This window comes from Ogataea polymorpha (assembly GCF_001664045.1).
Source record: "Ogataea polymorpha strain NCYC 495 leu1.1 chromosome Unknown OGAPOscaffold_7, whole genome shotgun sequence".
Classification (NCBI taxonomy): Eukaryota; Fungi; Ascomycota; class Pichiomycetes; order Pichiales; family Pichiaceae; genus Ogataea; species Ogataea polymorpha.
The window spans coordinates 1-24,886 of record NW_017264704.1 but is presented as its reverse complement, the minus strand read 5'-3'; the positions used below and the strand labels follow the sequence as shown (position 1 = coordinate 24,886).

Below are 24,886 nucleotides of genomic sequence, written 5' to 3'. Positions count from 1 at the left end.
CAACTTTGCAAATCCCGAGATACCCCATGCTTTTCCACTTTGTGTTTTCGACTTTGCTTTTAGCAATGTCGGCCTCTGCCGCAGACTTGTGGTGTAGTCTCGATGGTATCCAGTGTGGAGGTATTCTCTGGATTGGCCCAACCGACTGCTGCAGTGACGACTACTACTGTGAGTACCAGAACGATTGGTATTCTGTCTGTGTCCCAGTGTCAGACACCTCAAATTCTACTGGCACCGACTCTGCCTCGTTTACTATTTCCGGCTCGACGTCTGTTGCCTTGTCTGTCTCCAGCTCGGCCAGCTTGACGGAATCAGGTTCGACGGTTACGTCCGTCACTTATTCCTCCGGCTACGCCGTTAACCCATCTTTCTCTGGAAGCTCTTACACCAGCTACAGCAGCTTGCCATTGGCTTCTACGGGCTCAAGTTCCACATTGAGTAGCCTGTCAGCCTCTGACACAAGTTCTGCATCGTCGACGGCCGCTTTGAGTTATTCGTTTTCGTCTAGACAGACTTCTGGCCAGACACCCTCTCCAAGCCAAAGCTCAACTTCCAACCAGGCTTCAGGTGGATCCAGCTCTACTGGCTCTGCTTCAAGTAATGTCTCTGACTCTGATACCATTACCAGATCTGCGTCAAGTAGTGGATCGGGCTCGTCCAGCGGTTCTAGCTCTGGCACAGGTTATGGATCTAGCACTGCTATCTCCGATTCCGGAACTTTCAGCTCTGCTACCTCAAGCTCAGGTTATACGTCAAGCGCCGCCACCTCTGGATTTAGTTATGGGTCTACTTCAAGCGGCTCAGGTTCCAGCTCTTCCAGCTCTGCCACTCCTGGATCAAGCCTTTTCAGCTCTGCTGTCTCCGGCTCCCGTGCCGCTACTTCTGCCTCAAGTTATGAGTCAAACACAGCTAGCTCTGGTTTAAGCTCTGCCGCTGCTATATCAGGTTTGAGCTCTGCTTCAAGTTATGGCTCAAGCACTGCTGTCTCTAGTTTAAGCTCTGCCGCTGCTGGTTCCAGTTATGGCTCAAGCTCTACTATTTCAGGCTCAAGCTCTGCTGTTGCTGGTTCCAGTTATGGCTCAAGCTCTACTATCTCTGGATCAAGCTATGGCTCAAGCTCTACTATCTCTGGATCAAGCTATGGCTCAAGCTCTGTTGTCTCAGGCTCCAGCTCTGCCTCAAGTTACGGATCAAGCACTGCAGGCTCTGGTTCAAGCTCTGCCTCAAGTTATGGCTCAAGCTCTACTATCTCAGGATCAAGCTCTGCATCAAGTTATGGCTCAAGCTCTACTATCTCAGGATCAAGCTCTGCCTCAAGTTATGGCTCAAGCTCTACTGTCGCTGGTTTGAGCTCTGCCTCAAGTTACGGATTAAGCACCGCAGGCTCTGCCTCAAGTTATGGATCAAGCACCGCAAGCTCTGGTTTAAGCTCTAGTCCTAGCTCCGCCTCCAATGTGAGCCCTAGCTCTTCCAGCTCTAGCTCAAGTTATGCCTCCACCACTGCCACCTTTAGCTCAGTCTATGGGTCAGGTACTGCTACATCTGGCTCAAGTTATGACTCTAGCTCTAGCTTTACCTCTGCCATCTCGAGAAATGCGGCTTCTAACGCATCTTCTGCCTCAAGCCAGTTTACCACTGCCTCCAACCAAGGATCCAGTGCATTGGCCAGCTCCGGACCATTTTCTGGCTCCAGCTCACGCGTTTCCGGCTCTTCTTCCGGCTCCACTCCGTTGACTTCCGGAACTTCCAGCATTTCTAGCTACATCTCTGTCCCAGTGACCTCAGGCCAAGCTAGCTCCACCGGTTTCACTGGTTTACCAGCTACCACTTTGACTGGCTCCGAAGGTAACATCTCTGCCAGTGGCGCATCCAGTGCATCTAGCGGCGCATCCAGATACGGTGTTTCTGAAAGCTCTGGCGCTCTACCTAGCAGCGTTTCCGCCTCATCTATCGGTGCTGGATCCTCGTCTTTCGAACGCTCCAGTACTTCCAGCGGAATCTCTAGCCAGGAAACTACAACCTCTGCCCGGAACTCTGCTTCAAGTGCAGCCAGTGCAACCACTGCAACTAATGGCTCTAATGGCTCCAGTGGTTCCAGAGTCCTGAACACCGGTTCATACGCTTCTAGCACTACTAGGGCCTCAGGTGTCCTCTCTAGCGCCACCGGCACATCAACTGCTTCTAGCTACGGCAGTCAAAGCAGCGCATCGAATGCTTCCAGTCAAGCAGCCACCACTTCCGGTAGTTCTTTCAGCGGCAGCTACAGCAGTGTGTCTGGCTCTTCCAGTGCTGGCAGTGGCCAATCGAGCGGTACTTCCACTTTGTCTGGCTCCTCCGGCTCTTCCGTCTTCTCCAGTACCAGCGCTAGTGCAACCAGCTCTAACCAAAGTCAATCGGGAGCTTCCAGCCAGACCCTTGGTCATTCGTCATTCGTCTCCAACTCTCATTCCCGTGGAACCTTCAGTGGAGCCACCAGTAGAGTCAGCAGTGGAACCAGCAGTGGAGATTCCAGCAGCACTTCCAGCAGCTTATCAGGAGTGTCTAGCCAATTCAGTGCTACTTGGAGCGGATTCTCTGGCAGCACTAGGGCCTCCGGTGGCTTCTCCACTGTGACTGCGTCTGGATCGAGCGCTGTAGCCGGAGTTTCCAGCCTTACATCTGCTCAGGGCGGATTGTCCACCCAAAACTCGGCCTCGAATGTATCCAACACTAGTCCGGCGTCAAGTGTGTCCAGCTACAGCAGTTCCTCGAATGCCAACTCTAGCCAGACGATTGCATCATCTGGCCCTACCCCTGCTTCATCGTCTGCACAAAGCTCATTTGGCGAAGGCTTTTCGAGTGCTGGAAGCACTTCTGCCAGAGCCTCCCGTACGGCGGGAATATCTCAATCAGCCAGCCAGCATGGCTCCACTGCTTCTAGTATTAATGGCCAGTCGTCAGTCGTATCTAGCAGTACAGGGGCATCCAGTGGGGCATCCATGTTCGGCTCCAGCAGTGCTTCTCGCTCTAGCCAGATTACTGCAACGAGCACCGCTTCTACCTATGGCTTCAGCTCTGTTTCAATATCCACATCAGGATACAATTCAAGGGGCTTTAGCGCAACTGCCGGAGCGTCAAGTGCAATTTCCAGCCAAAACAACGCATCCAGCAGTACTTTGTCGAACGGTTCAAGCTCAATTGCTGTCTCTACCGCTTCTGGCAGTGTCCCTAGTGGAGCTAGTGGAATTTCCAGTGTTTCTGCTGGCAGCTCGAGTAATGTTTTCAGTGCTGCCTCCAGCTCCATTTTCAACAGCGCTTCAAGCCAAGTCACGACGGTGAGTTCATCTAGTGCTGCCTCTAGCGCTTCCAGTGCAACCTCCAACATTCCTAAGACTGCTTCGAGCGGCCTCTCCAGCTCCCTCACGGCAACGTCTCGCCGTGCGGACAGCTTCTCCAGCAGCACCAACGGGTCTATTGTCTCGAGCAACACTGCTTCCAGTGTTTCTAGCTATGTTTCCGACCAGGCCAGCGTCACATCTAGCTCAGGTGGCTCTAGCGAAAATACCAGTTTATCCTTGCCTAGTGCCACCATCAGCTCTGGTCAAACAGCAATTTCAGGCCAAAGTAGTGCATCCAATGCTGGAGTCAGCTCCGAAACCAGTCTAAGTTCTAGCTTCACTGGCGATTTTAGTGCCTCATCCATCGCTACTCCAATTGCCTCCTCTGGCTACGGCTTCTCTTCGGCACCAGATTCGGCTACCAGCTCTAGTGGATCAGTTACCAGTAGCCAGACCAGTTCCGCTGCCGCCTCTTTGGCTTCTGAATCTACAGCAGCACAACCAGAGAGCTCGAGCTCCTCTGTCGCCTCAATAGGAGCCTCGTCTCGTGCGACATCCCCGGCCACAGATACCGTTTCCAGCAGCAGTTCCACATCATCCACGTCAGATAGTGGAAACGCCACATCGCCTGCCACATCTTCACAGGCATCTGGCACGGACCCTGCAAGCTTGACTTCCTCTGCCGCGTCAGAAAGTAGAACTGCCTGCCCAACGTGCACCAGTACCGTTTGTCCTACATGCACTTCCAGCTCTGAGAGCACAGGCAGCAGCTCCGAAGCAAGCACTGTTTGCCCAACGTGCACAATGACTTCTAGCACGAAGTCGGAGACCGCAACACATTCTTCGGAGGCTACAAATGGAGTTTCGTCAGATTCTGCTTCTGGAACTTCAAGAGAAACATACTCCCAACCATCCACCGCATCGATTGATCCTTCCTCTGGGGAAAGTACAACTGCAGCTTTGAGTGGCGCTTCAACGGCAGCAGCCACAAGTGATACTTTGGAAGACTCAACCACGGCTGCTTCTGGAACTACCTCTGGTGCCTCGTCTGAGACATTTACGGAATCTGCTACTTTCACTGGCTCGAGTTCCACCGGAACTAGCTCCACTGTCTCCAGCTCCGCTTTCGCCAGCTACCCAAGTTTCACAGGCTTGGAGCCCGCAGGATCATCCACCAACACTGGAGGATCCTCGACGGCCACTGCGGGAGAGTCTACCGAAGGCGCGTTTACAGGAACTCCAGGCTCTTCTACTGGAACAGCTTCCACGGGATCTAGCATCTTATCTGCAAGCTACTCAGATCCTTCTGCTAGCTCTACGGGTAGCTCCGTCGGTTCCACAAACCTCTCTACAGGTTTTTCCAGCTCCTCCAGCTCTTCTACTGAATCCTCTACAGGAACTTCAAGTGATACATCTGCCTCTGGAAATGGAATTAGAGCCTCAGACACCTCTGGATTGTCATCTGGCTCGCCAACAAAACCTGCTACTTCCGACTCAGACTCTTCATCCCAGACGTCTGCATCTGCAGCATCTGGAGCTTCAATCGTCTCTGACCCGGGAGAATCCAACATTGCAGACCCAGGTACAGTTTCTAGCCCTGCCTCTGCCTCTAGCTCCGACCCCTCTTCCACTGGCTCCGGAAACTCTTCCAGCTCCGCTGGTTCTGGGTCTAACTCTGGCTCCACTGACAACTCTGGCAGCTCTGCCAGCTCGGACCCAGATGACACGGATGCATATTCTGAGGCTACTGCTTCTCCATCATTGACCATGGCATCAAAAACGGCGTCCGTCGCAGCCCAAGACAACGCCAAAGCCACGGCCTCGGAAACCTCTCATAACACCTCTACACCAGCTGATACCTCCACCTCTGCAACCGACTCTGCAACCGGTTCGGGCTCAAGCTCTAACTCAGGCTCGAACTCCAACGCCACCTCCGGCTTTGATTCTGCCGCCACATCTGACGCTAGCTCTAACATAGCCTCGGGTTCCAGTTCAGCCTCGGGCTCCGACGCTAGCCAAGTCTCGTCCTCTGAGCGGACAACTTCGTCTGCAGCTTCTGGCGATGAAACTTCTCTTTCTGCCAGCCAATATACCCTCTCCACCAGCACGGTCAAGAGCAGTGCTTCTGCCTCTCTGTCCATGGCCAGCTCGGTGACCACTTTCGAAGGTGGAGCAGCCCGCTCTGTAGCACCTTCTCTCTTCTTCGGGTTCCTGGCACTTCTTTACTTCGTTTGATATAATACCGAATCCTACAACAGTGTATGTCTAGTACCAGCTTCTCGAAATTAACACCGTTAGTACCATAAATTCACTGACAGTTTTTTGTAAGTCTACGCAACGGGTTTGCACTACTAAAATCCAGTGTATAAATTATGGATGTCTCAAATCAGGGAGAACGATTTTCTGTCTCTCAATTCGATGCAGCACGCAACATCTCAAACGAGACCTTCAAAAGAGAGACGATTACGATACACTGGGTATGAGTTGATCGGATATTCGGAAACTGAAATCACAGCTCCCAAAAGGGGTAGCCAGGGAGCTATCTGATGCAGACATGAGCTTCTCCATAGGTATGGCTCTAACCAGTGCAAGAAGTTTTTGCGAAAACTGGCCCAGCCAGTGGAGCCTAAAGCCCTGGAGTTGCAAACAGTGTCTAGATCCTGGGCCAGATGGAAAAATACCAAAAAAAAAATGCCTTTCGGTGACAAACTTGGAGATCCTGAGTCAGATTAAACAGATGTACATTTAAATATTTTCGTACCCTATTTTTTCATCATGTCCGCTTCCGTCCCTGGAAGGCCGCCAAAGCTGCTTTCCAACGCCTGCTTGTTTTGCAAAAGACGAAAGAGAAAGTGTGATGGAGCACAACCGTGTGCAACATGTATCAAGTATAATAACGCTGATGGCTGCGAATATAGCTCCGAGAACGATCGGCGCAAAAAAAAGTACGACTCGACTCACATCGATTATTTGGAGGTCAAGGCCGACCTTCTGGAGTTGCATGCTGCTAACCTCATCAAGCGGACCGAAACCCTGAAAGATTTTGATCTCAGTTCGATCCTCCCACAGCCACCGCAGTTAACTCAGAATAACGACTTTGCTCAGCTAGGACACATGGGAGGACAGTACACCAACATCAATGCCCTGGAGGAAATTGTGTCCACCGCATGGAAGGTTAGAAAGCACGGAGATAAAACGGAGTTTTATGGACCGCTTTCAGGACGGCAGGGTGTGGTGGAGGACGGAGACGAGAACTTTTTGAATCCGGAAACTGAGTTGCTGGATATCGATTTTTGCTCACCACAGTTCAGAGAGCGCCTTTTCAACGTGTTTGAGGAAAACTTTGGCAAATTTTTCTATGTTTCCCAGCTTACACTGGAGACGGTGCGATCCTGGCCGTATCCATGTGTTGAGCCGGACCACCGTTTATTGATGTGCTCAATTTTTGCTTACGCCTCGGCTTATGTCCGACCATCTATCACACATGCGTTTCTTGAAAGTGCCGAAGACGCTGCAATCGCTGCGTGCAAAGAAGCTTTGAACGAAAACACCTTACAGGGGTTACTTATATTGTCATCCTTTGAGCTTGGGATGGCCCAAGACTCAAGTTCTTGGCTGTTTGACGCCATGTGTGCTTCCCAGGCCCAATACATCGGTCTTCATACCGGTGAGAAGCTTACCGAATCTAGTACCTCAACAAGTGTTGTGCCTACATCGCCACTGAAGAATGCGCTTTTCTGGTCCATCATTTTGCAAGACAGATTCATAACTACTGTGTTAGGTCGTGGCTGTAGAATTCAGTATTTCAGAATCATGACCCCATTTTATAGCCCAAAAAGCTCTCCAGAGAACATTGACAGATATATCAGTGAGCTGACATTCTCTTTCCACTCAAGACTGTGGTATCTCCATGACCGGTCCACTCAACAAATATACTCTTTCCGAGCTGATTATTTGCACAATTCCCATCGACAAATGCTGCTTGAACAGGGGTTTTCCAATCTCCGCGCGCTTTATGAATCATTCCCTGATGTAATAATGTTGAAGCCTGTCACGAAAGATAAACGGATTCTTCTTTTACACCTTTCCTACTATGTTGTGCTCCTGCTGCTGCACAGGTCGTATCTTATTCAAAACCCCAAAACTATCATTGAGCTGATGGTCAAGCTATGTACCTCAGCATCCAAGGTTACGGAAAGATACTCCGAACTTCATGGTTTCAACAATGCTCCGTACTTTGTTGGTTATCTCCTCTTCCAGTGTGCCATGTTTGACTTGTTTATTCTAGCCAACAAAGATGAGTCGTTCCAGGCAGCGGCAAACTCTCAATTTGTGAAATTCGTGGTTGCCTTGAGTGAATACGCAGATGTTTGGACTCGGGGAATAAAAGATATCAAGGTTTTGGACAATCTTGCTAGACAGTGGAATGTGAGTGTGCCCATTCTTGATCAGTTAAGACAGGGAAGTCAGCCTCCACCTGAGTCTGTGATTGCTCAGAACGATGTCTACCAAAACTATTTGAGAGGCGAAATGGATCGAGACTTTGCAACGGATACCCCTGTTCTTGATATTTACAACATACCCACATTTCTTGATAGTTTCGATTTCGATTTTGCTTAGGTCAGAAGTACACTACATACTGTTTATCCAACTTGCGCGCATTGCACCAGTTTTCGACCACACCGTTCATTCCTGGCGGTCCACATACCAGTAGCATATACTCTCCCATTTTTTTCCCCCGAACATAGGTGTCTAGAATATCGAATGTTAACCTGCCTCTCACTCCGCTCCAATTCTCCGGTAGATGATCCAGATCCGACAGCGAGTAATCAACTTTGAATTGTTCTGGATATTTTTCCTGTATGTGGTCAAGCTCTTCTCGAAGCAGGATATCGTCAACTTTTTTATTTCCAAAAAATAACTGAACGCTTGTTCTATCTTCGGGATCGCTGAAAATAGCTTGCAGAACCTGGTAAGTTGGGGTGATGCCCGATCCTCCCGAGATCATAACAAAATGCTTCATTTGATAAGGCTTGTTATTGAAACTGCAGTGCCCGCACTTGACATACTCAAACTCGCCGACAGGTCCTTTGACCTCGATCTGGTTTCCCACTTGGAGGTTTTCGATAAGATTTGTCATAATTCCGCCGTTGGGGTATTCCCTATTTGGGAAATAAACCTTTATCAATATCTCTAGACGACCCCGCAAAGAATTGCTCGATTTAGGGGTGTATGCCCTCATCACATACTTGCCAGATGAATCTTTTAGCCTCAGAAACAGGTGTTTACCCGTTGGCAGACCAGAAAGCTGTTCTGAATGCTCCAGGTCGAACTTGAATATTCTAGAGTCGGAAGAGATAACCTCTTTTTCTGCAAGCGTTATCTTGTGCCATTTTCGCGGATCGAGCAAAACTTCTCGCTTCACATTTTGCTCTACAGACTTCACTTTTGTAACTGAACTGACCTCTTCGAGTCTTCCCAGGTGCATGGAAGGGAGCAGCTTTTTAGCAAAAGATGAGTGAATTGCAATGAAGTCGTCGGTTGCGTCTTCGCCGCTCACCATCAAGATCGACTGGGCCCCTCCTGGATGGTCTTCCAGATACGAGCTACCATCGAACACTTGGCCTTTGACAGCAAACCATGGCTCTGTCTCGCTGTCCTTGTGTGCTTCAAACTCTGAATATTTGATAACGACGTCCATTTTCTCCCGGTTGCACATCATCTCGAGATCCTCATCAATATGCGGCCTCCTTTCAGCCTGCTTGACCGTGTCGTCCACCTCTCCCCAATTGTTATCTAGAATATCTCCACCCTCTGCCTTGACCCTATCCATCCAACCGCCAGGCTTGTTGGCCACCACGGGATGCTCAAATCGAAGACTCTCACCCTCGCGGATAATGGCGACTCGATACCACCAGTTGTTCAGCATGGACGTTACGTTCCAGTACATCGTGCGCGGCTGAACCATCATACGCTCATCCATGCCACGAACGAGAATATCTTTTGACCTTGCTAATTCAGAAAGAGGAACCTTGAGCTTCCAGAAACACCAGCACAGGCAGCTCATTCTGTCGCAAACATTCACAAGTCCGCCAAACAATCTGAAGTAACCTGCTTCCCTATATCTGTCTTCCGGATAGTCTATATCTGCCAGTTTCCAACTCTTCCCTTTGTCAAGACTGACCTCAATCCGGCCTATTCTGACTCCACCTCCGTTGTAGCCAAAACCTGCAATTTCGTACTCGTCCTCTGAAATCTTGATAACCTGCTGATTTTCGGGCTTGCAAATGATCGTTTGCAAGTTCAGATCATATATGGCATATCGCTCGTCTTTCCACCACCTGTCGTCACTTTTAGCCATCTCTGGCGTCACCATGGTTGGAAGAACCCGATTATCAAAATAATGATACCAATTTTCAGACGGCCGATCGCTCACTACTAGTTTCTTTAGCCATTTGACTGATCGTCCACCAATAACACCGGGGATTACTACTCGAAGGGGCTTTCCATGGTCAGGATGCAACCACTCGCCGTTCTGCTTGTATGCGATCATGATGCACCGTTCAGGGTCCATACACCAGCTTAAGCGGATACAGGTGCCGTATGCGCCGTTTGCCGGATTATCTGCACCCTCCATCCATACGAATCTTGCTCTCTTTGATGGTCTAGCCTTGCCTATTACATCTCCAAGCATGCATCCTGTCCAAAGAGAAGTAGATGTTCCAGCTGCTCCCCAATTGAAACCGGCTCCCTTCTTTACCATATTCTGCTCCTTTCTTCTGTTTCCAGCGCAGACCATAGTAACGGGGGTTGAATAGATATCAAACTGCTCCATTATGTCTGACAATTTGATTTTATAAGGCGTTTCAACCATCCCTTCAATTGAAACTTCCCAGTCTAAAATATTTTCATCAGGAACGTAAGGAACGGGGCCGTGGTTTCTCACAAAGTGAAGACTCACTGGAGTGAGAAACCCCGAGTCATAAAGCTTTGTCAGTGGCGGCTCAGAATTGAATGGGTGTGAACCAGTGAGTCTAAGAAGGTCAGGATCTCTAGCGACAAAATTATCTTTGGTCTTCAGATCTGTTGGAAGCACCTCGGTAAGAGGAGAGTCTTGCCTGACTGGAAAAGGTAGCTCCGTGATATCTTTGATTTTCTTGATCTCCAGACCATAGGTTACCTCAGTGACAATAGAATCCATTACGACTATCCGGAATTCTTGAGAAATTACATGAAGTCCTTTTAGTAGCTACTATATTAGTATCTCTGCAAGATAAGACGGAGAATAAAATTTAACAAGCGGAAATAAAATTAAAATTTTGTCCACCTGGACGAGAACGTTTCTAGAATTGGCACATTGATTCCGTGGCTTTGCGAAAATTCACATAGCATCTCTAGTTGCAGTGCACCCCTTTTCCATCGTTGTCCGGAAATTTTCAGAGCCGTGACACAGGTTTCCAAGTTGAGAAGGTGTTCTGGACGTAGCTTCTCAGAGTATAGCACTAGATGTATCATTGCTGCTAAAGAGCTAATGAAAGCAAAATGGTAGGACGCTCGTTCGATGCCTCCTGTTTCAAGCAGGATCCGAGTCAGCTTGGTTATTTCCGTGGCCGAGGTAACGCATTTGTTGCGGCACAAAGGGTCGTCAATAAACAACCGGTGTAGCAATACCACGCAAGCTTCGTAGTTTAGCTGAAACATTATTATATGGTAGTTCTTAGAGTGTTTTTCATCTCGGAAGGGCATTGGTAATGAATTTTTCAAAGCCTGGAATGCAAGCTCAGCGGTTTTAAGCAGTTTTCCTCGTTCCTGCGTATCACCTAAATCACCTTGTATAGAGCATATTTGGTCTGTAAACCTGTCCATTATATACCACACGCGAGTAGTGTAGCAAAAACAAAGCTCTTCCAAATAACTAGGATCGTTCCGCGAGAGTTGCACTTCATAGACAGGAGAGATAATTCGCTTAAAGTGAATGCAAGAAGGCACACCAATCCTTGACGTGATAATTCTATCCTGCGTACAAATAGACCATAGAAGTGCAGATTGGAACGGAGTGGTTCGAGGTGCAAATTTGGCGGCTGAAGAATGCTCGTCATAAGATATATGGAGTCCCATATGCTGCGTCAAAGAACATGCCATCGAAATGTACAGATAAGACATCGAGTCATTGCCCATGCCCATTTCGTAGCAAGAAAGAAGCAGAAGGCCTTGGAGTAGGTATTCGTCTAAGTTGAACTTCGACGCATATACTGCAATTTGCGCAGCCTGGTTCATCAGTAATTTACTGATTTTGGACGCATGTGGATTTTTAGAATATAAGCAAGCAACCCCATACACGGTGAGCATAAGCAGCTGATGGGAAGGGTCCGTGTCGGTCGAAAAAACCCATGTATCGAGGGTGGGTAATGTGAGCGTGATAGCATAGGTGATCTCCGAACAGTGTTTTTTGAATAAAGAAAGCAGCTCTGTTTTGAATATAGGATCAATGTAGTACAAGTTGAGCCCGGCTACTCCAACCAAAGGTCCAAGATCGTCGTACTGAAAATCAGGCTCCGGGGAGTTGTCGAGACGCAGATCATCCATCTCATTAAGAAGGGTGGTCAATTTTGCTTCTTCGTCCACCCGCTTCAAAAACTGAATTTGAGTTTGTTCACCATTTTCACCAAGCTGTAACTGCGGGTCGTTTTTGGAGAGAAAGTCCTGTAGAACACGGACTTTTTTCTCCAGATATTGGGTATAATCTGTATGGTACTTTCGTCTTCGCTTATCGCTGTCGGCTTGATAGATACATTCCCGCTTTCTTTTAATGCAGTTCAAACATGAGGGAACTTTGCCATCGCAGTCCTTTCGTCGCAATAGTTTACACGAAGTGCAGATCCTCTGGGTCTGCAAGTTCATTAAGTATTTAACTTTTTTCTTTGATATCTATCTAACAGAAAATTACCAATCGAGCAATATTGCTTTGTCAACTAAATTTTTCTCCGTTGTTATCTTGCGCACCTGCTTAGCCTCTGTTTCCTGACTTGTCACCTTCCATTTGGAGGTTCCCAGAACCTCATCCAGCTCTTTTAAGGGCGGAAGTTTTGCATACACCTTGCCGTTCTCCTCCTTAACCTCAAACGTCGCAATAGACAGCGCTTCATCGTTTTTGCAGGCACCGGACTTGAGGTAAAAATTTCGTTTATGCATCGGACACGATATGTAGCAGTTTTTGTCACTATCTTCCGAAAGAAGTCCCTGGTTTAGCACAAAGGCACGTTTATGCCCACACATGTTCTGAGAGCAATAGAGCTCGTTTTTGCTAGTTCTGAACAGAGCAATTTGGGTGTCCCCAACCAAAACCGTTGCCGAGGACCCTGCCTCTGCTAGAGGCAGATCTGAGCACTCACAGACTTCCTGCCAGCTCACCGAAGACCACCTGATCTCATTGAATTTTTGGTTGGCCGCTTTCTCGGGCCACATTGCCGGTCTCGGTTGGCCCCTTTCATTGACTATCTCCACACAATCCTGGTTTTCAGGTGTATTCACAAATTGCTTGAAAATTGGGTTTTCTTTCTCTTCTGAAACGGCCTTGGCCCACTCATCGTAATAACCGGCCACAAGCTGGCGCATTTGGGCCTCTAGGTCTTTGCAAATCCCTAATTTATCGCGGATGATGACGTCCTTCAAATATTCGATTCCACCATCAAGGTTTTCCAGCCATCGAGCTGTCCGCTGCAGTCTATCTGCCGTGGTAATGTAAAACATTAGGTATCTGTCAAGAATAGGGATCACCTCGTCAGGACGCACATTGGTGGCAAGAAGCTGCGCGTGCGCTGGTTTCATTCCACCATTTCCACCAACATATATGTTGAATCCACCACTCACCGCGCAAAGACCAAAGTCCTTTGAATGGAATTCAGCACAGTCTCTAACACATCCTGACACGCCTCCCTTCATTTTATGAGGCGAGCGTATGCCTTTGTACCGTTCTTCCAACCTGACAGCCAGACCAACCGAGTCTCCAATTCCGTATCTACACCATGTTGATCCAACACAAGACTTGACATTTCTCAAACTCTTGCCGTAAGCCTGTCCACTCTCAAAGCCTGCTTCGTTGAGATCTTTCCATATTTTCAGCAGATCGCTCTTCTTGACGCCAAACAAATCTAGTCTTTGTGCTCCTGTGATCTTCGTGTAGACACCGTACTTCTTAGCAATTTTCCCAATGGAAACAAGCTTTTCCGGAGTGATCTCGCCAGCCGACATCCGAGGAACAACTGAGAAAGTGCCGTCTCGCTGGATATTTCCAAGGTAACGGTCATTTGTGTCTTGCAGACCGTGAACTTCCTTTTTCAAGAGGTGTCGGTTGTATAGTGTTGAGAGAATGGAGCCAATCGTAGGCTTGCAAATTTCACAGCCCGACGAGCTCGGATCATTTCCCAGTTCCTCCATGACCCTCCTAAAACTCCGGAAATTTTTGACCATAATCAGTGAGAACAAGTCGACTCTTGAATAGTCGAAGTGCACGCATAGGTTGTTGGAAACCTTGCCACCCAACTTTTTCAATTCTTTTTCAAAGATGATCTTTACTGTCGGCTCGCAACCCCCGCAAGCTGTTCCTGCTTTAGTGCACTTTTCTACGTCTGCAAGACTGCTGCAACCATTTTTGACGGCTTCCACAAGTTTTCCCTTGGTGATATTGTGACAGGAGCATATTTGTGTTTCATCTGAAAGCATCTCCATGTCATCTTCTCCCGATTTTCCAATCAAAAGCTCGGAAGGAGACTTGGGTAATGGTTTTCTTATCATCGCTGAGAACTTGGTGTAGTTACTTGTGTCTCCAACCAGAATTCCTCCAAGCATGTACTTGCCGTCTTTTGTGAAAAGCAATTTTGTGTAAGTTGCATCTATTGGATCCTCAAACACAAGGCCACGAACTTCTTTGTCGTATCCGCGAGGAAGCCATTTAGGCCCATTTCTGTCTGCAAAAAAATCGCCAAAAGATGCAACATCGACACCCATCAGCTTGAGCCTGGTGCCCATACTAGGTTCAGAAAACTCCTTTGGCTGGTGTAGTTTACCCTGAGTGAGATTAAATGCCAGTATATCAGCCATTTCATATCCAGGAGCAATCAGTCCAAAGGTCATGTTATTCCAAGAAGCACACTCTCCAATAGCATAGATATTTTCATCCGAAGTTTGTAACATGTTATTCACTTTAAATCCGCCCCTTGAACCCGCATTCAGACCACAGCTGGTGAGTTCATCTCTTGGTTTGATACCAATAGTGTAGCAAAGAAGGGAGCATTCTTCAATTTGACCGTTATCGTATTTTACTCCTTTCAGATTTTGGTCTTCGTCAAATAGCAGCTCTGACACAGTTGTTCCAGTTCGACAGGTAATCCCCAGCTCTTTAACTTTGCTGGTAAGTAAAGAACCACCCTTTTGGTCCATTTGTTGGGAAAGCAGCCAATGTGACCTATGGACAATGGTGATATCCTCAAACGACTCCATGTCGTAGAGAGCTTTGGCTGCTTCTAGACCAAGTAGCCCACCACCAACGACAATGGCTCTTGTTTTCTTTGCACCTTGGCAATAATCAATCATTGAATAGAGATCATCGATGGTTCTGTAAACAAAACATCCCATTTCACGATAGCTTTTTCTGGTGAGAGGTGGTAGCAGATCGGTAGGAAGGATGGCTGCAGAGCCTGTACAAAGAACAAGCACATCGTAAGACGCTCTGTTTCCTTTGTCTGTGGTAATAATCCGAGCTCGCCGATCTATGTCAACCACTTTTTCATCAATGGCATAGTTCCATTTTTCGCCGCGCAGCTGGTAGAATTCCTCTGGCGACAGTAGAAGATTTTTGAACTCACGATGCTGGAAATACTCGGTTAGACCAACGCGGTTATAAGCAAGATATGGCTCCTCACCATAAACCATTATGCTATACTCATTTAGTTTTGAGTCGTTCGAAAGTAGTTTTTCAAGAAATGAGAGGCCGACCATGCCAAGGCCCACAATCACAAGCTTCTTCTTAGCTGCCCGAGGACTGATGTCCTCTGGCAAGGGTGGAACAGAGCAAGTCATCAAGTTTTACAAAATGGAATATGACTTTTGCAACTGCTTTTATTTGTCAGGCTGTTCATCCCCTTAGAATACTACATAATTTCCGTCCCTAAAATTAATCTCCGCTTAGCAGATTACTTTATCACAGGATCGGATCCACTACAAAAAAAAAATAATCTTATCAATAACAAAACTGAACTTGCATTGCATAAATAAAAAAATGTAACCGAGATTTCAATCAATTTTCCGCTTTCCTTGGCCTCTCCTCTCTAATTGGAATAAGCACACAGACCAGATTTACAGCAGTGCAAACAATTCCTATAATCCAAAACGCCTTGAAGTAGTTGTTCACTCCATTTGATATAGTGTACCTGAACACTAAACTAAACAAAATGCCTCCTAAGTTACCCATTGCTCCCGTAACTCCACTCACAATACCACTGTGATGTCTATTCACAACGGGAACACATGCATAATTTGCACCATTACCCATCTCAAACCAAAGACACAAAAACGAAACGGACACTATGAGTCCCGCGATGGATAATTCCGGAACTAGTCCAATCCAAATCAAAAAAAATGCCCTGCATCAGGCCAGTGAAGATCATCCAGAACTTTTTAGCCTTTGTGGTTTTGAATCTTTGGTATAAAAAATCGGAGATGATCCCTCCAGCTGGTCTTGCCACCACGTTCAGGAGTCCAAGCATTGAGCCCCATGCTCCAGCTTTAGAGGTGCTCCAGTTTGTCATCTTTTGCCCGAACAGGTTGGAAATAATAGACTCTACTGCAAGCTCAGTACCAAACGAGCACATGTAGCAAAGTCCGACCAGCATTGTCCGCGGGGATAAACAGATCTTGACCACGTCATTGAGCGATGGGTCTTCAATGATTTCGTCACCATTTATGATATCTGCGACTTCAAGAATTTCCTGGTCTTGATTGGGCTCAACCACGACCTTATCAATTGCGTTAACAGGCTCAACAAATACAGAAGTGAGCTCTCCTTCCTTAGAGAAGTGCCTTGTGACAGAGACAGACTTCACGAGCATATTATCCATGTTGATACCAAGGATATCTCCACGAAGGGACCATCTGCCTCTCGGGCAGTCGCTTCCAAATACAAAGATCAGTATTGCCGTGATCATCAAAATTAAGAACGGCCCAATCACAAAAGAGTAGCTCCAAGAATGGTGCAAAGAGTAACCTCTATTTTCCAACGCATTTGAAATGGCAGGCATGACAAAGAATGCCACACCTCCTCCAGCATTTCCCCAACCGGCAGAGATGGCATTTGCTGTCCCTATAATGTTGTTATCAAAAAATACAGCGCAGAATTGGGAGCAACAAATAAACGAGGAGCCTAGAAAGCTGATAAAAAAGCGAATGGCATGTAGACCTGCAACATTTGTAACCAAAGGAACAAATGCAGTCGGAATTGCTCCTGCAACCAGCACGCCTGTCAAAGTAATCCGTGGGCCATACTTGTCGTTAAGGGGCCCCAAAATGAATCTGCCTAGTAAAGTTCCTGTCAGTCCACATATGTTATTATTGGATATATCCACTGCAGTGAGTCTTAGGTCCTTCTTCAACATGCCATGGAGAAGAGGCGGAAACGCGAACCAAGAAAGAAAACAAACAAAAAACCAAACCACCCGAAAAAGAAGTTTCTTCCATAGACGTTCCATAGGTTAAAAATTGGTATTGAGGTCGCTTTCAGGTTTCTTGGATTCACTATTGGCGGTTCCCATAAGGTAGACAGTTGCATTGTGGAGGGTATTGTTTGTATGGGAGCATTTTTTAGGTTGCAGTAACACTCTTATATATGTACACTATTGTACCAAAAAAAATCAACTTTTTTCGTCGTTATCATATTAATAGGGTAGCAAAAGTATGCAAAAAAATCTCCGTCGACAATATTTGAAGATAAAATACCTATTTCCGTAATGGGCATCCTTAATTTTTGAGCAGAATATTCTCCGATGAGCGGGATGCTAGCCAAAAAGTCTATTTACCAAACACTATCACATGTAAGTGCGCCCATTTTTGTACCGCTCCAACGTGAGGTATGCTATGAAAAATTATGCGATAGTGATTTCTAATCGTTATGAACGTCTACTTCGGATTTCTCTCTTGAAGATCTTTGCATAGCTTACTATCAAAAACAATGAACATCAAGCTGGTCCATATCGTGTATAAAGTCTTCAATGAAGTAGGCGTAAACGGTTTAGGAGGAATTTCCACTTGAAACCACCTCATCCGTACTATCATCGGGCTACAGTTGATTCTTGGGCACCTTTGGAGGATCACCTTTACCTCGAACACGCCTACTAGTTCTCGTATGCCTTAGCAACAGCCGGGCGTGCAAGGACCTTCTTCTGCCACTTGGCAATATTTGGGAATTGGTCCCAGCTTCCAAGGCGAAGCTTCTCCTTGCGTCTTTCGTCAACAAATGCAATCCATGCAATGTCTGCAATTGTGTACCCTGTATCAAGAATATATCCACTCTTGGAAGACGCTAACTTGTTTTCCAAAAGTCCCAAGTAGTGCCTAGCGTTATTGATCGCCTTTTCCGTCTGTGACTCGTCATCAGCATGGGCCAGTGACGCAACTGCCGATGACAACCCATTTTGCAGCGAAACCCATGCGAGGGCATCGTATTTTGATTCGAGAAACTTGCCGGATCCATATACCTCTGCCAAATACTGCATTATAGCTGCAGACTCAATCAAAGTTGTCTCGCCGTCCTTGAGCACAGGAACCTTACGGTCAGGATGAAGAAGAACGTACTCAGAGGAAGTACGGACCTCGTTTCTTGGAACAGCTTCACCTTTCCAGTCAACTCCCAACTCATTGAGAAGAATTGCAACCTTGCGTGCGTTGGCGCCGAATCCTTCGGCGTAAGGCAGATGATAAAGAGTAAGCATAACTTTTTCTAGCTATGGCAGACATAAAAAAATCTCGAAACTAAAATACCGCACCACGGGATTTTGTTTGTTGCACGAGGCTGCGTGCTTGCAACCCCACACTCCGAAAAATATCAAGTCTACTGCTTGCGAGGTCAGATTATTGTCGAGTGCCTCAAAAAAAAGAGTCTTGTCAATCTCAGGGTCGAGAGCACCAACCCTCGCTATTTTTCGGCTGAAATCTCGGCCAAAACCCAAATTTATTACTCAATTTTCGAGGTATCCACAACGAGAAATTGCCTTTGGGTAGAAATGAGCGTACGAAAATTCTCCGGATCGCTGATGAAGGTATAGAATCACCTAAATGTTGTGGAGATTGAACGCACAGACTTTACTACCGTAATTTCTGGATGCACCCAACCAATAGCCTAGAGCCTCGTTCCGGACGTTACCAGACCTAAGAGTTCAAAAGGTTGCAGAAACTTTGGAGTAACTGGCTTGGGAGACTCTCCAAGCCTGGTAATTTACGATACCGGTTAAAAGAAGGCAACGACAAGGTCACGATGTCGTCTTGCAACGAGATCCATCAAACTATAGGCCAACATTTATGACCGTGAAGCGAGTAAAACAGGATAGTCGATTACTTCAAGCTGGCAGATCTGGTCGTGTATGCGCTGCCACTCTCCCTAGGTCTTAACAATGCAGACGATAAAGGTAATGGCTCACAAGCTAGATACGGGAGGCATGGTCGCTGCCCTGAGATGAGTCATACCGCAGCACAAAAAAAACGCATGAGACGGAGAGTCTAGTGAACAGATTATATACTAATCCCCTTCTTTGGCATCCTTATCTTTAGTTGCACCCTATTTTCTCAGGTCTAGGAAAAGCACACAAATTTTGTTTAGTCCTTCCATACCCATGTACACAGCAAAGGTAGTTCGGAATGCATCGGGCAAGGCTGTCCGACTTGTTTATTCGACTGTTTAGTTAAGATCAACATGATTGATATTGACTTGAAGTACAGAAATTACAGTATTTTAGTAAAAGCTTCTTTAAGACACAATCTTAATTTTAAAAATCAACAAAAATTGAAATGGCATTTAATAAATAGCGATGGGATTGTAGCTTGCTTTCATAAAACCCTAAATATCAACAGTGCAAGCATCACAAATCATCAATCACTCCACATACTCGACAACGTCTTTAGTTTCAAGAGAAAGCTTCCTTTCAGGGTCGTAGTCAGCATCACCTTGAACCGGCATTGTCTTGGCTATCCGAACAGTGTCGAACAAGGTTTGAGACTGAATAAATATATCATCAATTTCCTCCAGGCTTCTGTCTCTTGTCTCCGGGAAAAAAGAGAATCAAGCAGGCCAGCAATACAAAAGCGGCTGATCCATAAACAAAGTAATACTTGTAGCCAATATTGTTGAATGCCGTTGGAGAAGCTTCTGCAACTAAGAAATTGAATAGCCAGTTGCATGCAGTGCTGATAGCAGTTATCTGGGCACGGGACTCAAGGGGTGCAAGTTCAGCTGCATACATGAAAACCACAAGAAGAAGACCAACAGGAAAAGCATACATTGCGACAAAATAAAACGCCACCATAGCCTTCGCCGTAGCTGGATTTTCAAGGTCTGATGCAAGCCCACCAAGGATAAACTGACAGATTGCCATAATTGCTGCGGCGTGAATCATTGCATACCGCCGGCCAAATATATCAATGAGGAAGATTGCAGCGAATGCACACATTGCTTGCCAGATCTGAATACTCCCCGAGAAAATACGAGCTTCAACAGAGCTCTAGCCGAGCTGCTGTTCAAAAAATGCTCGTGGAGTAAAAGGTGACAATATTAATTCCGGTCATCTGAGCTCCAATATTCAGACCAATAGCCATAAGACTACGCCTCAAATGCTTGTTTTTGGTTCTCGAAAAACGGAGAAGCCTTAATAGCAGCGGGATCCTCCAAAAGAGACTGCTGAATTAACGAAATCTCTCCTTGAACTTGGTCGCTCTCGACAGGCTTATCTTCCAGCAGAGCAAACACTTCTGCTGCTTCCCCTGTACGCCCAACTTTCACCAACCAACGAGGAGACTCGGGAAGGAAAAGGATCAGCGAAATACATATGAACGGGAAGAGCATCTGTAGCGCAATCGGAAACCGCCAATTGACGGAGCTGTGTTTGACAAAATAAAATCCGAAGTCAACCCAGGTAGCTAGTGCCACTCCAAAAATTGCTAGAGACCCGCAGAGAAGCACTAGCTTACCTCTCAAACGTGCCGGAGCACACTCCGCGACGTATGTCGGCACAGTAGCTGTGATACCTCCAACGCCAACTCCAGTGATCACTCGTGCAATAATAAGCTGGGCTATATGAAAAGAGGTGTCCTGGATAATCACACCAATAATGGTGACCGTACAAACTGTCATTATGAACCGACGACGACCGAGCTTGTCACCGAAAAAGTAAGAGGCAACACACCCGAGCACACACCCTAGCTCATAGATAGCAACGACTGTTCCTTCAATTACAGTGGCATGCTCTTTGTTAACTCCTGGCCTACTGGTGTTCAACGTTGGGAACTGTTTCTCAAAAGTCTCCATTGTCAAGAGACCATTCATAATGGCTTGGTCATATCCCTGCAAAATCCAAGCAGATGCACCAGCCAGAGCAATGGCAAGTGACAACTTATTACCTCTCAAATTTTGTAAAAACATAGTTGATTAAGCAAGCCGGCACAAGGCAGCTATATACATTTTGTTTTCGGGCCTGACGCGGGGTTAGTGCAACCATGCATGAGCTAAGAAAAATTATAGTTAGAACTCAATGTCCCGCAAGTTGCCAAGCCTTCGCGAAATCTGCCAATGCGGAGAAAAGGTAATTGACTGAAAAAGGTACGTGACTGATAATGTTTCTCATTTGCGTGCCAGGGAACCTGTGTCCTCCCGAAAGCTTTGCTGCTTTGCCAGTAGAAAAGTACGTCTATGAGTGGATGCGTCAGAATCCGGTTCCGTCTTTGCAGGAAGCTGCTTCTGAACTGCTGAAAGTAGCTATGCTACATGATGACGTAGTCCTGGTAGGACACTCGACGGGAGGACTTATTTGTATGCAAGCAGCGCTTCTTGACTTGAAGGGAACCATCAAAGGCATGGTGCTTGTGAATACAGGGGCAAACACCAATGGTCACAAGGATATTAGAAGCCATGTAAAAGAGCTAAGCAGTCAGCCTATCACAGACGCCTTTATTGACCAATATATTGCCGCAAGAGTGCAGAATATCGAGTCCATCGGCACAGATATTGTGGTTGCCTTCAGGGACTACTATAAGTCACTTTGGGAGCCCAATATACGAGCCGCAAAAATGCTCCAATCTCAAGTGAACACGGATCTGATACCTGAACTGAACAAAATCAAATTTCCTACTCTTATTATCCATGGTAGTCTTGACAAGGTGCGTCAAGTGCGATTTGCAGAGGAGATACATCGCTGCATCTCTAATTCAAGACTCAAGACATTGCCTTGTGGTCATTGTCCTAATATAGAGATGCCGGATGAGTTTGCTCAAGAGGTGTTAGAATTTGTTCTCGAGTTGGGACTCGGAGGTGTAATGTAGAAGAGTATTGTCTAATACATTTACAGTGGATTTTAAAAAGCTATACATGGCACACAGCAAAATTGAGGAGTACAAGTTGTTAGATAGTGACCAATCTGGTACTTGAAAAAAGCGGCACTCCGTATATCACGGAAAAATTTGATGCTGAATCTGAACTTGAAAATTTCCCCACGAAAACAAAAAGCGGAGTAGCCCGTAATCAGTACTAGAATGTCTTACATTGGCAAGAAAAAATTTAATACTGATTATCTAAGATCTCGCAGGATATGGCTCTGAGTTCAGATTATTTTTCACTCACGCAGTGGTTTCATCCCAATGATCCTCAACCCTTATTAATGGTAAGGAAATACGACTATATGATAAGGAAGTAAATGTGTTAAAGACTAAAGATGATGGTAAATGGTCAATTCGAACCACAATAGTTTAGACAGCTTTGTCGAGACGCAAAACATACCTCCCACACGTCTGGTGCCTGTGAAAAATATCTTCAAGCCAATTTGATAGTGCTCCCAAAAGAGTACGCAAACGAGTTCGTTAACCTGTGCCTTCGTAACCCGGTACCATGCCCACCACTATGCCAAACCCTTGTGGGTGATCCTTTCAGAGTGGACGACTCAAGTTATCTCAAGAATGATTTTCATTGAAGATCTGGTTTTTGCTCGTACAACATTTCCGAGAATGGAGAGCTGAGATTAATCAAAAGGGATGTCAGGAACGAAAGGTCCAGTAACCATATAGGGTTCTCAATTGGCTGCTCACATTCCTTTGAACGTGAACTTTGTGAGAATAGACTAGTCCTAGGCATCTAACACTTGGATGTGGAGTATCCGTTTACAAGACCACTAAAAACCTTTATACGTCCGGAACACTCACTAATTCGACGTAAATCATCAGTGCGCGTCCCTGAAAACCAGAAGACGTACCAGCAGTCGGTGAAATTACTACAAGCTTTAAGAAAACACACGGAGGGCCAGTTTATTGGGGCTACGATGGAGCCAAGAGACTATGAATTCTCGACTTGAAGCGCCTGGATTTTGGTGGACAACCTGTCATTTATGACATTGAGGTTCCTGTGTTCTGGGGATGTGGGGTCACATCTCAGCTCTTGGTAATTCGGTAAAAGACAAAATTCGAGGCCCAATTATCTCTCGTACAAAAGATGTGATGTTGGTGCTGGTCATTGCCAGCGAGGGTATAAAACCTTTAGGATGATACGTGGTTATACCGTAACCAAAGAAAAAAACAGTATCACATTATGAACCACGCATTACTTGATAAAGCCAGCAATGCTTATATCATATAGTCGGAAAACAAGCTCCATTTGTGCATATATGTGCCAAAAATGACGTGAAATCGGACACTCTAATGGATCGTAAATGTAATGGGCGAGCAATAGAGTTTGCAACATGCAGAAGTGCATGATTCTGATAGGCACAATCGCCATAGTAATACTTATTTGGGAAGCAACACACGTCTGTCAATGCAAGCATGCATAATTTTCCGTGTCAGATCAGAAAATCTTATCGAAACGGACCACTCGAAATATAAAAGCCTCGGCAAATATCTTTGAGATGAACTTATGCTCGAGTCAGAAAATCCCATGAAGAGGGCTGGCGTTGTGGTTGAGATTGCACCACTAGTCTCCACAGAGTGCCCATTTCCTTCTGCGCACAAGCGATTGATTCGCCACATGGATTTAAGAATAATGCCCATCCTTTCGGCAATGTATTTCTTCTCCGCTTTGGACAGATCCAATATCGGAAACGCCAAAGTCGCAGGTATGAACACTGATATTGGAATCTCTGATGCACAGTACTCGACAGCGGTCTCGATAGTTTATTCTACCTATTTGCCCTTCATGCTTCCAGGCGTTTTGCTGATGATGCGCTACTTCAACAACAAAAAACGCGAGTATCTTGGGTGCATGGTTGCATTATGGTCATTGGTTTCTATTTTTTACAATGTTTGCTAGTGGATACGGATCACTTATAGCATGCCGACTGTTGCTTGGGCTCTTCGAAGCCTCGTTTTTCACTTCAATTTCTCTGATCATTTCAGACTTTTATTTCCAGTCCGAACTTTCACAGCGTGTGTCATATTTGTTTGCAGCATCTGCATTTTCTAGTGCTTTTGGGGGTCTCATTGGAACTGGAATCACAAAGATCAATTCTGGGCTGGCTCCATGGAGATATCTGTACTTGATCGAAGGACTCTTGTCTTTTGCAGCGAGCTTTTGGATGATGTTCGGAATGCCGAACAGTCCAGAAGAGGTCGCCAATGGAGAAGAAGAAATAAGAGTGCTTGAATGGAGAAATGAACAGCGGCGATTATTTATGATGAATGATGGTGACAAAAAGTCTGAAGCGTTTGCCGCGTTTTGTGACCCGAAAGTGTATCTATGTACGATTATCCAATTTTGCCAAGATATCCTTATGTACGGGTTTTCCACATTCTTACCGTCGATCTTACGGAGCGATCTTGGGTACACTTCACTTCAAGCACAATATCTGACAGTACCCTGCTACATGCTCTCTGGCATCGTTTTTATTCTTGCGGCCAGAATATCTGACAAGACAAGAATAAGGGGACCGCTGATCATCTTCCTAGACATGTTTGGGGTTGTTGGATACGCACTCATCCTTGGAAACACAAGCAGCGGTGTCAAGTACTTTGCGTGCTATCTCATATGTATGTGCTTGTACGTCCCAGGGTTGAACGAGGCCTGGTTGGCCACGAACCTGGCTCCAAGATTCAAGAGGGCGATCGGTCTGGGAATAAATCAGACTCTCGGAAATATCGCTGGCGTGGTGAGTGCCCAAATCTACCGAGAGCCTCCAAAGTATGTGTTGGGTCATGCATTCACTCTTGGGTGCATTGGAATGGGAATTGTGAGCTCAGGGTTGAATACGTTTCTACTGGTTCGTCGCAACAAAGCTAATATAAAAGCGTGCGAGACAGGCGTTGATGCCCGTGGGCTCAAACGAGAGATCGGC

The 24,886-nt window shown here is 46.3% G+C and overlaps 11 protein-coding genes across 11 annotated transcripts; 4 read left to right on the top strand and 7 right to left on the bottom strand.

Annotated features, from left to right (window-relative positions):
* The first annotated feature begins 14 nt into the window (after window positions 1-14).
* Window positions 15-7,954, top strand: OGAPODRAFT_17317 (uncharacterized protein). Its single transcript, XM_018355036.1, has one exon. It carries the CDS (start codon window positions 66-68, stop codon window positions 5,550-5,552), a length of 5,487 nt encoding a protein of 1,828 aa, XP_018208448.1. The 5' UTR covers window positions 15-65; the 3' UTR covers window positions 5,553-7,954.
* On the top strand, window positions 6,093-7,937 carry OGAPODRAFT_14589 (Zn(II)2Cys6 transcription factor; the record flags this gene model as incomplete). The annotated part of the gene is made up of 1 exon (XM_018353425.1): window positions 6,093-7,937. The coding sequence occupies one exon, from the start codon at window positions 6,093-6,095 to the stop codon at window positions 7,935-7,937; it is 1,845 nt and encodes a 614-aa protein (XP_018208449.1).
* Window positions 7,939-10,518, bottom strand: OGAPODRAFT_83574 (nitrate reductase [NADPH]; the record flags this gene model as incomplete). The annotated part of the gene is made up of 1 exon (XM_018356716.1): window positions 7,939-10,518. The coding sequence occupies one exon, from the start codon at window positions 10,516-10,518 to the stop codon at window positions 7,939-7,941; it is 2,580 nt and encodes an 859-aa protein (XP_018208447.1).
* Window positions 10,519-10,595: 77 nt separating this feature from the next.
* On the bottom strand, window positions 10,596-12,218 carry OGAPODRAFT_102854 (Zn(II)2Cys6 transcription factor; the record flags this gene model as incomplete). Its single annotated transcript, XM_018353138.1, has 1 exon — window positions 10,596-12,218. The coding sequence occupies one exon, from the start codon at window positions 12,216-12,218 to the stop codon at window positions 10,629-10,631; it is 1,590 nt and encodes a 529-aa protein (XP_018208446.1). The 3' UTR covers window positions 10,596-10,628.
* Window positions 12,219-12,260: 42 nt separating this feature from the next.
* OGAPODRAFT_83572 (nitrite reductase) lies at window positions 12,261-15,395 on the bottom strand (the record flags this gene model as incomplete). The annotated part of the gene is made up of 1 exon (XM_018356715.1): window positions 12,261-15,395. The coding sequence occupies one exon, from the start codon at window positions 15,393-15,395 to the stop codon at window positions 12,261-12,263; it is 3,135 nt and encodes a 1,044-aa protein (XP_018208445.1).
* Window positions 15,396-15,612: 217 nt separating this feature from the next.
* On the bottom strand, window positions 15,613-19,206 carry OGAPODRAFT_83571 (nitrate transporter; the record flags this gene model as incomplete). The annotated part of the gene is made up of 3 exons (XM_018356714.1): window positions 17,008-19,206; window positions 15,990-16,957; window positions 15,613-15,958 (listed from the first exon to the last, which is right to left on the bottom strand). The coding sequence occupies exons 1-3, from the start codon at window positions 17,137-17,139 to the stop codon at window positions 15,613-15,615; spliced, it is 1,446 nt and encodes a 481-aa protein (XP_018208443.1). The 5' UTR covers window positions 17,140-19,206.
* Window positions 17,702-18,298, bottom strand: OGAPODRAFT_14585 (glutathione S-transferase; the record flags this gene model as incomplete). The annotated part of the gene is made up of 1 exon (XM_018353424.1): window positions 17,702-18,298. The coding sequence occupies one exon, from the start codon at window positions 18,296-18,298 to the stop codon at window positions 17,702-17,704; it is 597 nt and encodes a 198-aa protein (XP_018208444.1).
* Window positions 19,207-19,373: 167 nt separating the features above from the next.
* OGAPODRAFT_77931 (uncharacterized protein) lies at window positions 19,374-20,997 on the bottom strand (the record flags this gene model as incomplete). Its single annotated transcript, XM_018356396.1, has 1 exon — window positions 19,374-20,997. The coding sequence occupies one exon, from the start codon at window positions 20,995-20,997 to the stop codon at window positions 20,179-20,181; it is 819 nt and encodes a 272-aa protein (XP_018208442.1). The 3' UTR covers window positions 19,374-20,178.
* Window positions 20,998-21,157: 160 nt separating this feature from the next.
* On the top strand, window positions 21,158-21,944 carry OGAPODRAFT_95634 (uncharacterized protein). The gene has a single exon (XM_018357780.1). The coding sequence runs from the start codon at window positions 21,189-21,191 to the stop codon at window positions 21,891-21,893; it is 705 nt and encodes a 234-aa protein (XP_018208441.1). The 5' UTR covers window positions 21,158-21,188; the 3' UTR covers window positions 21,894-21,944.
* A 315-nt stretch (window positions 21,945-22,259) lies between these two features.
* On the bottom strand, window positions 22,260-23,083 carry OGAPODRAFT_17313 (uncharacterized protein). The gene has a single exon (XM_018355035.1). It carries the CDS (start codon window positions 22,696-22,698, stop codon window positions 22,531-22,533), a length of 168 nt encoding a protein of 55 aa, XP_018208440.1. The 5' UTR covers window positions 22,699-23,083; the 3' UTR covers window positions 22,260-22,530.
* A 410-nt stretch (window positions 23,084-23,493) lies between these two features.
* OGAPODRAFT_95633 (uncharacterized protein) lies at window positions 23,494-24,886 on the top strand (the record flags this gene model as incomplete). Its single annotated transcript, XM_018357779.1, has 3 exons — window positions 23,494-23,813; window positions 24,019-24,743; window positions 24,787-24,886. The coding sequence occupies 3 exons, from the start codon at window positions 23,494-23,496 to the stop codon at window positions 24,795-24,797; spliced, it is 1,056 nt and encodes a 351-aa protein (XP_018208439.1). The 3' UTR covers window positions 24,798-24,886.